General features: G+C 44.7%; 1 protein-coding gene across 1 annotated transcript in view; it reads left to right on the top strand.

The window, feature by feature from the left end:
* The window catches only part of UTRN (utrophin), a 481,902-nt gene that overhangs the window by 352,201 nt on the left and 115,519 nt on the right, over positions 1 to 14,182 (top strand). The window contains exon 54 of the mRNA XM_064158262.1: positions 6,189 to 6,345. Within this exon, the coding sequence (XP_064014332.1) occupies positions 6,189 to 6,345 (157 nt within the window). The remainder of the gene's footprint in view (positions 1 to 6,188; positions 6,346 to 14,182) is intronic.

Below are 14,182 nucleotides of genomic sequence, written 5' to 3' on the forward strand. Positions count from 1 at the left end.
TGTGTCAGAGTTGCTGCTCTTCTTGATGATTTTATTCAGTCTGAGTAGAAGAGAGCTGTCTGGTCAGCTGGGTGGGAGCATCTGTGTTTCTTCAGGCTCATCCAGGACTCCCATAGAAGTGCTTCTGAATACCAGGTGGCTGATGCTGAGGAGTGTTGTTCCAGCCAGTGAACAGACCCCAACAGTTATCTGTAACTGACCTGAAGTTTTATTAGTGCTGGTTTTTAAGCCACCACTTTGACTGGCAAATCACTGGAGATTGCAAGGTCACTTGTCACATGAGCACAAACACCTGAAGCTTTGTTTGCAGGTAGTGTACCAGTAGGTAGGACCAGTTCCAAAACAAAGGCCAGAAATCTTGTCTTTGAAAGCAAGGGAAACCAAGAAACACTTCCAGAACTTTGCCAGGGTTTATCAGCTCTCTTTGAGAAAATCTGCACAGCAAATATAAAGGTGATGCTAACATATCACATTGGAATGCAAATTAGAGTATGTCTTGGTTCTGTTGCTCCTGTGCAGCATTTGCTTTGAAAGGGGCTTACTTGAATGCATGTCTCCCTTCTCCCTGCTGCCCAGGGGAGCTTGTGCCACTTCTTCAGCTGCTGCTGCATCTGGCTTTGATTTTTCAGTGTTGCTTCTGGTAAGATTATAAGGGTAACAGCCAGGAAAAACGCAGGGTACTGTGGTATGTTTTCTCCTGTGTGTCTTTACCCTTTTACACATTTCTGACCTTTCAAGAGAGAGTAGCTCACTTTGTGTTCAGAGGCGAATTTTCACAGCTCCTTTAGTGTAGTCCATTTCCTTCCCAACCCTTAACTGCCCTACTCTGAGCTGGCCAAGCCACTCTCCATCATAGATCTGTTAGAGGGTAGGAGAACCCTGCAGAGGGACCTGGACAGACTGGATGGGTGGGCAGAGGCCAATAGGATGAGATTTAACAAGGCTAAGTGCAGGGTTCTACACTTTGGCCACAACAACCCTAAGCAGCACTACAGGCTGGGACAGAGTGGCTGAGAGCAGCCAGGCACAGAGGGACCTGGTGGTGCTGGTAGATAGGAGCTGAAGATGAGCCAGCAGTGTGCCCAGGTGGCCAAGAGAGCCAATGGCATATCCTGGCCTGGATCAGGAACAGTGTGGTCAGCAGGACAAGGGAGGTTATTCTGCCCCTGTGCTCCTCAATTCAAGAGAGATGTTGAGATACTGGAACATGTCCAGAGAAGGGCAATGAAGCTGGTGAGGGGCCTGGAGCACAGCCCTGTGAGGAGAGGCTGAGGGAGCTGGGGGTGTGCAGCCTGCAGAAGAGGAGGCTCAGGGCTGACCTCTTTGCTGTCTACAACTTCCTGAAGGGAGGCTGTAGCCAGGTGGGGTTGGTCTCTTCTGCCAGGCAAGCAGCAACAGAAGAAGGGGACACAGTCTCAAGTTGTGCTGGGACAGGTCTAGGCTGGATGTTGTTAGGAAGTTGTTGTCAGAGAGAGTGATTGGCATTGGAATGGGCTGCCCAGGGAGGTGGTGGAGTTGCTGTCCCTAGAGGTGTTGAAGCAAAGCCTGGCTGGGGCACTTAGTGCCATGGTCTGGTTGATTGGCTAGGGCTGGGTGCTAGGTTGGACTGGATGCTCTTGGAGGTCTCTCTCAACCTGGTTGATTCTATGATTCTACACTCCCATGACTTTTGCTTGCTCTCAACCTTGAAACCATGTGCTAGTGATATTCTGTTCCTGTTACTGATCTGACATGCACTCATTAGTTTACTCATTACAGTGCCTTTATTCTAGTATCATATGCCAGATAATTAACCTTAACAGCAATTTGTTTTTTTCACTATTAATATTACTGCACTGTGTGTCAACAGTAAATTGTGTTTAAATTGCCCTTTAACTACTTGCAGGTTCCACCCCCCCCCGCCTTAGAAATCTCCATTTCATTTAGTGTACAAGAATTCTGTGAAATAATTAGAGTGGAATCTTGAAGGCTCAGAGTGCCAGGTTTTATAAAACAGAGCTGCTTTAATGTGCTGGATATAGTAGTAAATCACCATGAATAGAGATTCTACTGTCAAATATATGGAAAGGTAAAGATACAAACGTTCTAATTTTGTTTGCTTCTAGAAATGTGTAAAGATGTTTTACTTTTGTGACTGTCTAACAGCAGAACTCTAAATTCAAGCATGAGCTGTCTTGGCTTTAGATAAGAGGGCAACATCTGTGTTTTACCTGATTATAGAATCACAGAATCAGTCAGGGTTGGAAGGGACCACAAGCATCATTTAGTTCCAAACCCCTAGCTGCAGGCAAGGACATCCCACCCTAGATCAGGCTGGCCAGAGCCTCATCCAGCCTGGCCTTAAACACCTCCAGGTATGTGGCCTCAACCTCCTCTCTAGGCAACCCATTCCAGGGTCTCATCACTTCATGGTGAAGAAGTGATTACTCTGTTCTCTTATCCAGAAGTGATTATTCTCTTATCCAGAAGGGAGAACTCTTTTGGAGTACCTAGCAGCTGAAGGTAACATGTGCCATGCAAGGGCATTCATTTTTGATGGAACATGCAGCTAGTTGTGAAAAGAAGGTAGACATTGTACCTGGGCTACCCTGTGCTGCTGAGAGTGTGCATTTGTGCTGGCTGGTGACTTCAGAGGCCAGCTATGGTGAATGCTTCAGCTGTGAAGCTGCTGTCTTGTGCACTGACTTGTACTGGGTTAATCACAGAATCAGCTAGGTTGGAAGAGACCTCCAAGCTCATCCAGTCCAACCTAACACCCAGCCCTATCCAGTCATCTAGACCATGGCACTAAGTGCCTCATCCAGGCTTTGCTTCAACACTGAGAGAGTCATTGGACACTGGAATGGGCTGCCCGGGGAGGCGGTGGAGTCGCCGTCCCTGGAGCTGTTCAAGGCAAGGTTGGACGTGGCACTTGGTGCCATGGTCTGGCCTTGAGCTCTGTGGTGAAGGGTTGGACTTGATGATCTGTGAGGTCTCTTCCAATCCTAATAATACTGTGATACTGTTTGTGTGATACCTCCATGTGGCAGTGACTCCACCACCTCCCTGGGCAGCCCATTCCAATGCCAATCACTCTCTCTGCCAACAACTTCCTCCTAACATCCAGCCTAGACCTCCCCTGGCACAACTTGAGACTGTGTCCCCTTCTTCTGTTGCTGCTTGCCTGGCAGAAGAGACCAACCCCCACCTGGGTGTTTGCCTTGTAAGTAGCTCTTGTTAGTGACTATTAAAGAACTGAAAAGAGGCTGAAAGAGCTGAGACAGTACATTTCACTCAAGTAGCTGCTGATCTGCAAACCAAGGCCTGCAGAATGCTGCTTGTCTGTACAGGTGTAACTGCAAGTGCAGCAGCTCACTTGTAATTCACTGTAGAGCAGGATGCTGTCTCAGCTGTTTAGACCCAAACTATGAGCAGCTGGCTTCAATTCAGTGTTGAGAGAAAGGTATCAGAGCAATAAGGGATGACAGAAATAGCAGTGCACAAAACTGTAGGCAGTAAAGTGTCACTTCTAGCAAGTACTTAACTTCCCCCCCCCCCCCCCCCAAAGTGGTTATCTAATTGCTTTCCTGAATGGAGTAAAGGAGAACAGGTTCCTCTGCTAGTTTATCCTTTTAAGAAATGTGATTTTTTTTTGCTGTGTGATTATTCTTCTTCCTTTGTACCTTTTTTCTTCCCATGCACTCTTACTGAATGTGGTTGTTTTGGTTAATCTATCCTAGCTTGCCTTGAAATTAACCTTTGCAGCCTATCACCCTTGCTGTATCTGTCCCAGACATTCACTCAAATACCATTTAAGGTGATGATACAAGAGAAACAAGGTGGAAGTTTCAAGATGCAAATTACAGTGAATGAGGAAAAAAAAAGATAGCAAAATATGCAAAATGGGAAAGGGACAAGGTAGGAGATATTAATACAGCTCAGTTCAGTCCAGTCATAGAATCATAGAATCCAACCAGGTTGGAAGAGACCTCCAAGATCATCCAGTCAACCTAGCACCCAACCCTATCCAATCAACCAGACCATGGCACTAAGTGCCTCATCCAGGCTTTTCTTGAAGACCCCCAGGGACAGTGCCTCCACCACCTCCCTGGGCAGCCCATTCCAATGCCAATCACTCTCTCTGTGAAGAACTTCTTCCTAACATCCAGCCTATACCTACCCTGGCACAACTTGAGACTGTGTCCCCTTGTTCTATTGCTGGTTACCTGGGAGAAGAGGCCACCCCCCACCTGGCTAAAATGTCCCTTCAGGTAGTTGTAGACAGTAATAAGATCACCCCTGAGCCTCCTCTTCTCCAGGCTAAACAGGCCCAGCTCCCTCAGCCTCTCCTCATAGGATTTGTGCTCCAGGCCCCTCACCAGCTTTGTTGCCCTTCTCTGGACATGTTCCAGCACCTCAACATCCTTCTTGAATTGAGGAGCCCAGAACTGGACACAGCACTCAAGGTGTGGCCTGACCAGTGCTGAGTACAGGGGAAGAATAACCTCCCTTGTCCAGCTGGCCACGCTGTTCCTGATGCAGGCCAGGATGCCACTGGCTCTCTTGGCCACCTGGGCACACTGCTGGCTCATCTTCAGCTTACTCTCTATCAGTACCCCCAGGTCCCTTTCCTCCTGGCTGCTCTCAGCCACTCTGTCCCCAGCCTGTAGTGCTGCTTGGGGTTGTTGTGGCCAAAGTGTAGAACCCTGCACTTGGCCTTGTTCAGTCTCATCCCATTGGCCTCTGCCCACCCATGCAGCCTGTCCAGGTCCCTCTGCAGGGCTCTCCTACCTTCCAACAGATCAACACCTGCTCCTAGCTTGGTGTCATCTGCAAACTTACTGATGCTGGACTCAATGCCCTTGTCATTTGTCAAGCAGCACAGAAAGAGCCAGAGTTAGTGTTAGTCTACACTGAAAAGGACCTAGTTCTACTTCATCACCTGTGCAAGGAAAGAAATTGGTTACTGGTATAAACTTAAATACATGATGGTCTTGAATCCATATCATAAAAGGACTGGAGTAAAATAGGCTTAGGTGGTCCCTGCTGAAGATTTCTCTTCTGATGTTTAGGCATTGCAGAGAGAAGATTTTTTTAAAATTAGAGGGGAAAGAAAAAGGAATTATTCTTCCCCTGTACTCAGCACTGCTCAGGCCACTCCCTGAGGCCAGTTCTGGACTCCAAAATTCAAGAGAGATGTTGAGGTACTGAAATGTGTCCAGAGAAGGGCAACAAAGCTGGTGAGGGGCCTGGAGCACAGCCCTGTGAGGAGAGGCTGAGGGAGCTGGGGGTGTGCAGCCTGCAGAAGAGGAGGCTCAGGGCAGACCTCATTGCTGTCTGCAACTCCCTGAAGGGAGGCTGTAGCCAGGTGAGGTTGGTCTCTTTTGCCAGGCAAGCAGCAATAGAACAAGGGGACACAGTCTCAAGTTGTGGTGGGGCAGGTCTAGGCTGGATGTTGTTAGGAAGTTGTTGGCAGAGAGAGTGATTGGCATTGGAATGGGCTGCCCAGGGAGGTGGTGGAGTCGCCGTGCCTGGAGGTGTTCAAGCAAAGCCTGGCTGAGGCACTTAGTGCCATGGTCTGGTTGATTGGCTAGGGCTGGGTGCTAGGTTGGACTGGATGCTCTTGGACATCTTTTCCAACCTGTTTGATTCCATGATTCTATGAAAGATGTGGAATCCAGAGTTTTTGTCAGTTAAACTGAGGGCCAGATTCACTTTAAGTCTGCAGTAGCTAGCCATCACCTAAAGATGATGTATTACATCACCTATGTGATTGATATGTGCAGCAGCACAGGCAGTTCACTGTTGATCACTGCTAGGAGAGAGCTTGGTACTCTTGCTGCTGAAGAGTCAAGGTCCTTGCATGAAAGAGTCCAGTTTTGCTGTGCTCTGGCTCACAAAATGATGCTTGTACTTGGTGCTCTGCAGTGGTGGAGTGACAACAAAACACAGCATTTCTTTGTTGCTTTGACATGCAGTATTCAAGAGTTTAGTTAATTTGAAATGTCAGATTTGTCTTCATTTTTTTCCTGCTTATTTTGGTTTGCTGTTAAAAATGTTTTATAGCAGATTTTTTGTAACACAAAGTTGCTTTGTGTTGCAAAAACTTGAAACCTTCCAATCTTAATAATGGTGCAGTTATTTTCATTGCTTTCCCAGGATGATTTTGCCATTCAAGGCTTTTAAATTGCTTTAATGTTGTTTTGCAGGGCTCACTTGGAGGCCAGTGCAGAGAAATGGAACAGATTACTGACATCCCTGGAAGAGTTAATCAAGTGGCTGAATGCAAAAGATGAAGAGCTGAAAAAGCAAATGCCAGTTGGAGGGGATGTGCCAACCTTACAGCAACAGTATGACCACTGCAAAGTAAGATGATAACATTTTGTAGCTAAGTATACAGCTATGAATAATAGAGTGAAGCAAATTTGAATATAGCAGAACCACATCCCCGGGCAACCTGTGTCAGTATTTCACCACTCTCATTGTAGATAAGTTCCTCTTTATGTCTAATCTAAGTCCACCCTGATCCAGTTTACAGCCATTGCCCCCCTTCATTTATTGCTACAAACCCTTCTAAGCAGTTCTTTCCCAGCCTTTCTCTAGGTCCCCTTCACATACTGAAATGTAGTCAAGGTCCCCCCAGAGCCTTCTCTTCTACAGCACTAACCCTTTGAACAGCCCTCTGATTGTCTTCATGGCCCTGATGTCTTTTCTGCTGTGGTGTTTAGTGAGAGTGAAAACTGGCTTTGGGAAAACATTCACAGAGAAGTGCTCAGAATACTGTGAGGAACTAGAGAAAAAGTAGCCTTATATGAGCAGCACTTTTGCAACTTAACCCCAGAATAAAAGATCTTAAGGAAATCTGTATGTTTCTCCTTAATTTACTGTCTCAAAATAAAATTATTAGCATAAAGTCAGGATCTGTACTTCTTGAGAGCTTGTAACATCCTGCTCTAAGGCACTTAAATCATCATGCTGTGTTTGGAGGCATATCAGCTGTGACTGTTTATAATGATCACATGGTGGATTACTAGTGCTAAAGAGCAGTAAAGGATTGTGTTTTGAAGGAGGTCAGTGGGAGCAGTAAAGGATTGTGTTTTGAAGGAGGTCAGTGGGAGCAATAAAGGGCTGTGTTTTGAAGGAGGTCAGTGGGAGCAATAAAGGGCTGTGTTTTGAAGGAGGTCAGTGGGAGCAATAAAGGGCTGTGTTTTGAAGGAGGTCAGTGCTTGCAATAAAGGATTGTGTTTTGAAGGAGGTCAGTGCTTGCAATAAAGGATTGTGTTTTGAAGGAGGTCAGTGGGAGGTGCTGGATCCCTATAGGTCATTTTGAAGGGCTTCTGTCTCATGCTATTACATGCATGGTAAAAATTCTAAAGTAGAAAAACCAGGAGCAATGAAGCTGGCTGGCTGGCTCGTTTGGGTCACTAGAGCACTACAGCAGTGTGATGTAGAGGATACTTCTGGATTGTTTAATCTTTGACTTTATGTTTAAAAAATAGCAGATAATTTGTTATATAGAATCATAGAATCAACCAGGTTAGAAGGGACCTCCAAGCTCATCCAGTCCAACCTAGCACCCAGCCCTGGCCAGTCAACCAGACCATGGCACTAAGTGCCTCAGCCAGGCTTTGTTTCAACACCACGAAGCACGGCAACTGCACCACCTCCCTGGGCAGCCCATTCCAATGCCAATCCCTCTCTCTGCCAACAACTTCCTCCTAACATCCAGCCTAGACCTCCCCCACCACAACTTGAGACTGTGTCCCCTTGTTCTGTTGCTGCTTGCCTGGCAGAAGAGACCAACCCCACCTGGCTACAGCCTCCCTTCAGGGAGTTGTAGACAGCAATGAGGTCTGCCCTGAGCCTCCTCTTCTGCAGGCTGCACACCCCCAGCTCCCTCAGCCTCTCTTCATAAGGCTGTACTTTAGGCCCCTCACCAGCTTTGTCGCCCTCTTCTGGACATGTCTCAGTATCTCAACATCTCTCTTGAGTTGAGGAGCCCAGAACTGGTCACAGCACTCAAGGTGTGTCCTGACCAGTGCTGAGTCCAGGGGCAGAATAACCTCTCTTGTCCTACTGGCATTCTAATGTGTATTCAAAAGCTTTTACAGGCTATTCTGTCATTTTTCAAAGAAGCAATATTCCTGCAGTGCCACAGTAAGTATTGGGTATAGATGTCACAGCCCAGTATTCATTATGAGCTGCGTTAATCCTCTGCAGTGGCCCAAAGTGCATGAGAGTGGGTTTTCACCTTTGTGAGAATAAGCAGAGTAATTTTAGTTGGAACCAATAGATTGCTGTGTATCATATGATGATCACAGAGTGTTTGAGGCTGAAAGGGACCTTTAAAGGTCATCCAGTCCAACCCTTCTGCTAGAGCAGGATCATCTATACCAGATCACATGGGAATTCATCCAGGCAGGTCTTGAATATCTCCAGAGAGGGGTACTCCTCAAACCCCCTGGGCAGCCTGTTCCACTGTTCTGTCACTCTCACAGTGAAAAAATATTTCCTCATGTTTCCATGGAACTTCCTATGGCTCAGGTTCCACCCATTGCCCCTTGTCCTGTCATTGGGCATCACCCAGCAGTGCCTGGCTCCAGCCTCCTGGCACTCACCTTTTTGCCTTTATAAACATTAATGAGGTCACCCCCAAGCCTCCTGCCTTTTAAAATAGTTTCTTTTCCTACACTTCTTCAAATGTTAAACCTTCTAAGTATTACAAGTTATTGGAAAGATTTAATTTGAATGGATTATATTTGTAATAAATCCCTGTTAGACACGATGTTGGCTGGCCTTGAAAAGATTCTCAACAGACCTCACTGAGCAACAGGCTTCCCCTCTCCTCTTTCCTTCAGTTTCACTTCTCAGTCTTGCTTTGAAGCTGTTCTCATGCAAATTGAGCAGTTCAGTACCTCACTTTATCTCCACTTCTCTGTGATCTCTTTGTTCTTATTCCCAGCCTGCTTACCTGTTCTTGTCCCTGTTGGTGCTTCAGACTGAAGTGGTGAGGTGTGTACCCATGATAGTCTCCTCTTCTGCTCTTTATTTTTCTAGGTCCTCAATTCTTCTTGTATTAACATTGTTTTTTTTGCCTTTTAAACTCATACTTCTTCTTACCCTACTTTTCCTCCCTCAGACACACGAAATTTTTTACCATAGCTCAGTGGCTCTGATTTTATTGGTCTTTCCCTCTGTTAGTATCTCCCCCATTCAGTGCTTGACTTCAGCAGTGCTGGATAAGTCAGTACAGTATTACATGACTGTTCAAGTTAGCTCACATTGTTTGTGTGCTGCTGAGGTCTGTTTGGACAGGAGGAAAGAAGAGGTTTGCAATTTGATTATCCAACTTGTTTTAAATATCAATCATTTGCCTGTCCTTTAAAAGCAAATATTACTTACAGCAGTCTGAGGCACTCGATGAGGCACTTAGTGCCATGGTCTGGTTGACTGGCTAGGGCTGGGGGACAGATTGGTCTGGATGATCTTGGAGGTCTCTTCCAACCTGGTTGATTCTATGATTCTATGAATTAGGGCTATACATTTACTCTGTGTTTCCCAGGTTAACAGAAATCTTTTAGGCAATAGTAAATATTTATACATTTTGGACAGATTTTTGTGTTGTTCAGCCAAATTTCCACCATCTGTAGTAGTTCATGTTCTTATCACATACTAAATGCCAAGTGCAATAAAGCAGTAAGCACATCATAGAATCATAAAGTCATAGAATCAGCCAGGCTGGAAGAGATCTCCAAGCTCATCCAGTCCAACCTAGCACCCAGCCCTATCCAATCAACCAGACCATGGCACTAAGTGCCTCAGCCAGGCTTTGCTTCAACACCTCCAGGGTGTTTTAAAGTGCTCCTAAATACTGTGGGTTTGCTGATCTGCAGTGAAGTGTTATTAGTCAAATGAGCCATTTCCCATGTTCTAGGAATAATTGTAATATTTTGAGATACAAATTGCACCTTTCATTTTGTGTAGGCATTGTACCTGAGTAACCTGGAAAGGCCATACCTCCCACTGCCATGGGAAGAAATGTTGTGGATTATTTTCACATCTCAGGCACAGCATTTTGTGGATGTGTGCTCTTTGGTTGCTCTTTTTTCCTCTCTTGTCTTTCAGTCTATGACTTTCAGTTAGGTCAAAGGAAAGCTTTGGCAAAAGGCTGCCTCTTTGTAACTGGAGCTAAAGGCTTTTGATTCACATCTGAAGGAGAAGTCATTGTTAACATGGTACAACAAAATATTTGTACAGTCGATATTTTCTGGTGGCTTGGTTCTGTTTTACATTTCCCAGAGACTCAAAATATAGCTAACAGAACCTATACAATAGAATCATAGAATCAAGCAGGTTGGAAGAAACCTCCAAACTCATCCAGTCCAACCTAGCACCCAGCCCTGTCCAATCAACCAGACCATGGCACTAAGTGCCTCAGCCAGGCTTTACTTGAACACCTCCAGAGACAACTACTCCGCCACCTCCCTGGGCAGCCCATTCCAATGCCAATCACTCTCTCTGCCAGGAACTTCCTCCTAACATCCAGCCTAGACCTCCCCTGGCATAACTGGAGACTGTGTCCCCTTGTTCTGTTGCTGGGTGCCTGGTAGAAGAGACCAACCCCACCTGGCTACAGCCTCCCTTCAGGGAGTTTTAGACAGCAATGAGGTCTGCCCTGAGCCTCCTCTTCTGCAGGCTGCACACCCCCAGCTCCCTCAGCCTCTCCTCAGAGAGTTTGTGTTCAAGTCCTCTCACCAGCTTTGATGCCCTTCTCTCATCCTGTCTGGATGTTGAGTTCTGGTCCATCTTGCAGCAGGCAGGGCAAGAGGAAGTTTAAATAAGGAAGCATGAATTTCCTATTTCCATTACTCCCCAGATATTTTTGTCTTTGAGAGTGGGCTGTGCTGGCAGTTGCAAGAATATTGCAAAGTTCATAAATGCTTTGGGATGCTGAGGGGAATTTTAGAAGTAACTGAGTTAAGGTCATCTCTACATCTCTATAGGTCAAGGTATCAATAGCTGAGTCTATGTAAACACACCTAAAGTGTAGAAAACTCTGAAGGCAGTGAACAGGGAATGTGAAGGCAGCTACCTTTGCAGAATTTATTGTCAGTGGGTTTTGTGTCATTCCAGTTTCTCACTCTTGCCTGTCCTTACCAGCTCAGGTTTTCCCTTTTCATTCTGTTCCTTCTCAATCTTCTTTATGAATGTTCATTTGGGAATTTAAAGTGTGATGTGAGCTTTAATCAGCTGCATACACCATGCAAAACCCCCACAACCCTTAAAAAACCCACCACATCCAAAATTCTCCCCCCCTTCAAAATGCCAGACCTATGCTTCTGTGGGTATTCCATTATGCAAAACAAGAAAATCATCAAATGTACCATGATGGGCTGCTTTTGTGTGTGTGGAAATGCCTAGAGTCACACCTGGGTGCAAGAGGAGGTGATGCAGATGGTGACACCTTGTTCTCTGGGGCTGTGCTCGTAGCTATATCTCACTTTTCCTTCTGGAAGAGTTCCTGACTGTCTCTTCTGCTGAATTACTAATGATAGGACAAGAGGAAATGGCCTCAAGTTGCATCAGAGGAGGTTTAGGTTGGATGTTGGGAGGAAGTTCTTTCCTGAGCAGGTGGTCAGGCACTGGAACAGGCTGCCCAGGGAGGTGGTGGAGTCACCATCCCTGGAGGTGTTTAAAAGGAGAGTGGATGTGGTGCTTGAGGCTATGGTCTAGTGATGAAGGCTGCTGGGATGAAGGTTGGAGCATAGTGATTCACAGTGATTAGATGTTGTGCTGAGGGCTTTGGTTTAGCCAAGGACTTGTCAGTGTGAAACTAATGATTGGACTCGATGAGCTTGAAGCTCAATGAGCTTCTCCAATCTGAGAAATTCTGTGCTTGTGTGATTTTTTGGAAAGTGTGCTTTTACTAAAATGCAAAGAGTGCCTAAATGATATAAATCCCAGTGGTTTTGCTTTCAGAGAGAGAACAGGACATCTCAAGTTAAGCAGAATTGGGTACTCTCTCACAAAGATCCTCCTGGCATCTGTCTAAGTGAACAAATGTCTAGCTAATGCTCAATAATACATGTCTTAGATCACAGAGGTGCTTAACTTGGCTTCATTTGAGCTCAGAATGGATTGGCCCAAAACCTGTGAATGCTTGGTAATTTTATATCTGTAAATGGGTCATTAATATTTCAGATACTCTTAAAACTTTGTGAGGTTGTTTCACTTAGCTGTTGCCTCTTTATCAAAAGCATTAGCATAGCCAACAGGAAATTGCTTTCTGCTTGTTAGCCCCTTCAGAGTGCCTGTGATTCCATTGTTTGCTGAACCAGCAGGAGAAGTCTCAATTAAAAAAACCAAACAATTTTCTAGCCTTGGCTTCACTGTGCTCTTTCATAGAATCACAGAATCAGCCAGGTTGGAAGAGACCTCCAAGCTCATCCAGTCCAACCTAGCACCCAGCCCTGGCCAATCAACCAGACCATGGCACTAAGTGCCTCAGCCAGGCTTTGCTTGAACACCTCCAGGGATGGTGCCTCCACCACCTCCCTGGGCAGCCCATTCCAATGGCAGTTTCAGTGTGCTTGCCTGACTTTGGGCAATGGGCTTAGTCTTAAATTAATTCCTACTTAATTATTCCAGATTTGTTTTTTTTTTTTTTTTTGTTTGGTTTGGTTTGTTTTTTTCTGGGATATTTTCTCTATTAAATCTGTTTCCATGTTAGGAATTATTAACTACAAGAATAAAAAGATTAGTTTTAAAGTATCAGTGCTGCCCTAGTCTATGTTTTTGATTTTTCTATGATTCTGTGAAAGTAGTCGAGACACCTGTAAATGAAGCTCCCAGCACCCCTGTTTCATTTTAATTTCTCTTTCCTCTTTTCTTTTTTCCTTTCTTTTTGCCTTTTTTCTCTTTTCTATTTTTTCTTTGTCTTCTTTTTTTTTTCTTTTACCTTTTCCCCTTTTTTCTTTTTCCTTTTTCCTTTTTCTTTCTTTCTTTTTCCATATTTTTTTTCTTTTCCCTTTCTTTCTCTTTCCTTTCTTTCTCTTTCCTTTCCCTCTCTTTCCTTTCTTTCCCTCTCTTTCCTTTCTTTCCCTCTCTTTCCTTTCTTTCCCTCTCTTTCCTTTCTTTCCCTCTCTTTCCTTTCTTTCCCTCTCTTTCCTTTCCCTCTCTTTCTTTTCTTTCCCTGTCCTTTCTTTCCCTGTCCTTTCTTTCCCTGTCCTTTCTTTCCCTGTCTTTTCTTTCCCTGTCCTTTCTTTCCCTGTCTTTTCTTTCTCTTTCCTTTCTTTCCCTCTCTTTCCTTTCTTTCCCTCTCTTTCCTTTCCCTCTCTTTCCTTTCTTTCTCTTTCCTTTCTTTCTCTTTCCTTTCTTTCTCTTTCCTTTCTTTCTCTTTCCTTCTTTCCCTTTCCTTTCTTTCTTTCCCTCTCTTTCCTTTCCCTCTCTTTCCTTTCCCTCTCTTTCCTTTCCCTCTCTTTCCTTTCCCTCTCTTTCCTTTATTTCTCATTCCTTTATTTCTCTTTCCTTTATTTCTCATTCCTTTATTTCTCATTCCTTTATTTCTCTTTCCTTTATTTCTCATTCCTTTCTTTCTCTTTCCTTTCTTTCTCTTTCCTTTCTTTCTCTTTCCTTTCTTCCCCTCTCTTTCCTTTCTTCCCCTCTCTTTCCTTTCTTCCCCTCTCTTTTCTTTCTTTCTCTTTCGTTTTTTTTCTTTTTTCCTTTTTTTCTCCTTCCTTTTTTCTTTTTCCATTTTCCTTTTTCCTTTCTTCTGTCCTAAGCTGTAACTGGATTGCAGTCTGCTGTATGCCTTTTTAAGATCAGGTGGTATTTTAACTCTGTTAAAAGATATTGAGTATTACCTGCAACCTAAGGACAATACACCAGCAGATGAGTTGCCACAGTGGATTACAGAGATGGACTGGTACAAAGAAACAAGGCAGGACATTTCTCAGAATACAAATATATTTTTGCTGAGGTCTGTTTTTCCCAAAGGCAGAGAGCCAGGAAAAATCCCACCAGCACAGCAGTGAATCTGTTTTTCCAACTCCAGAGAACTGCTAGAGAGCCATGATGATACACTGGTCGTTGCCATGGTTGATTTTTTCAGGAGCTTTCATATCCTGTACCAGGTTGAGATGAAAACTGTTTGTCCTCTTCTTACCTTTCTAATTCTGAAACCAGTTTGAGATATTATTTATAT

Source organism: Pogoniulus pusillus, chromosome 18 (genome assembly GCF_015220805.1).
Source record: "Pogoniulus pusillus isolate bPogPus1 chromosome 18, bPogPus1.pri, whole genome shotgun sequence".
NCBI lineage: Eukaryota > Metazoa > Chordata > Aves > Piciformes > Lybiidae > Pogoniulus > Pogoniulus pusillus.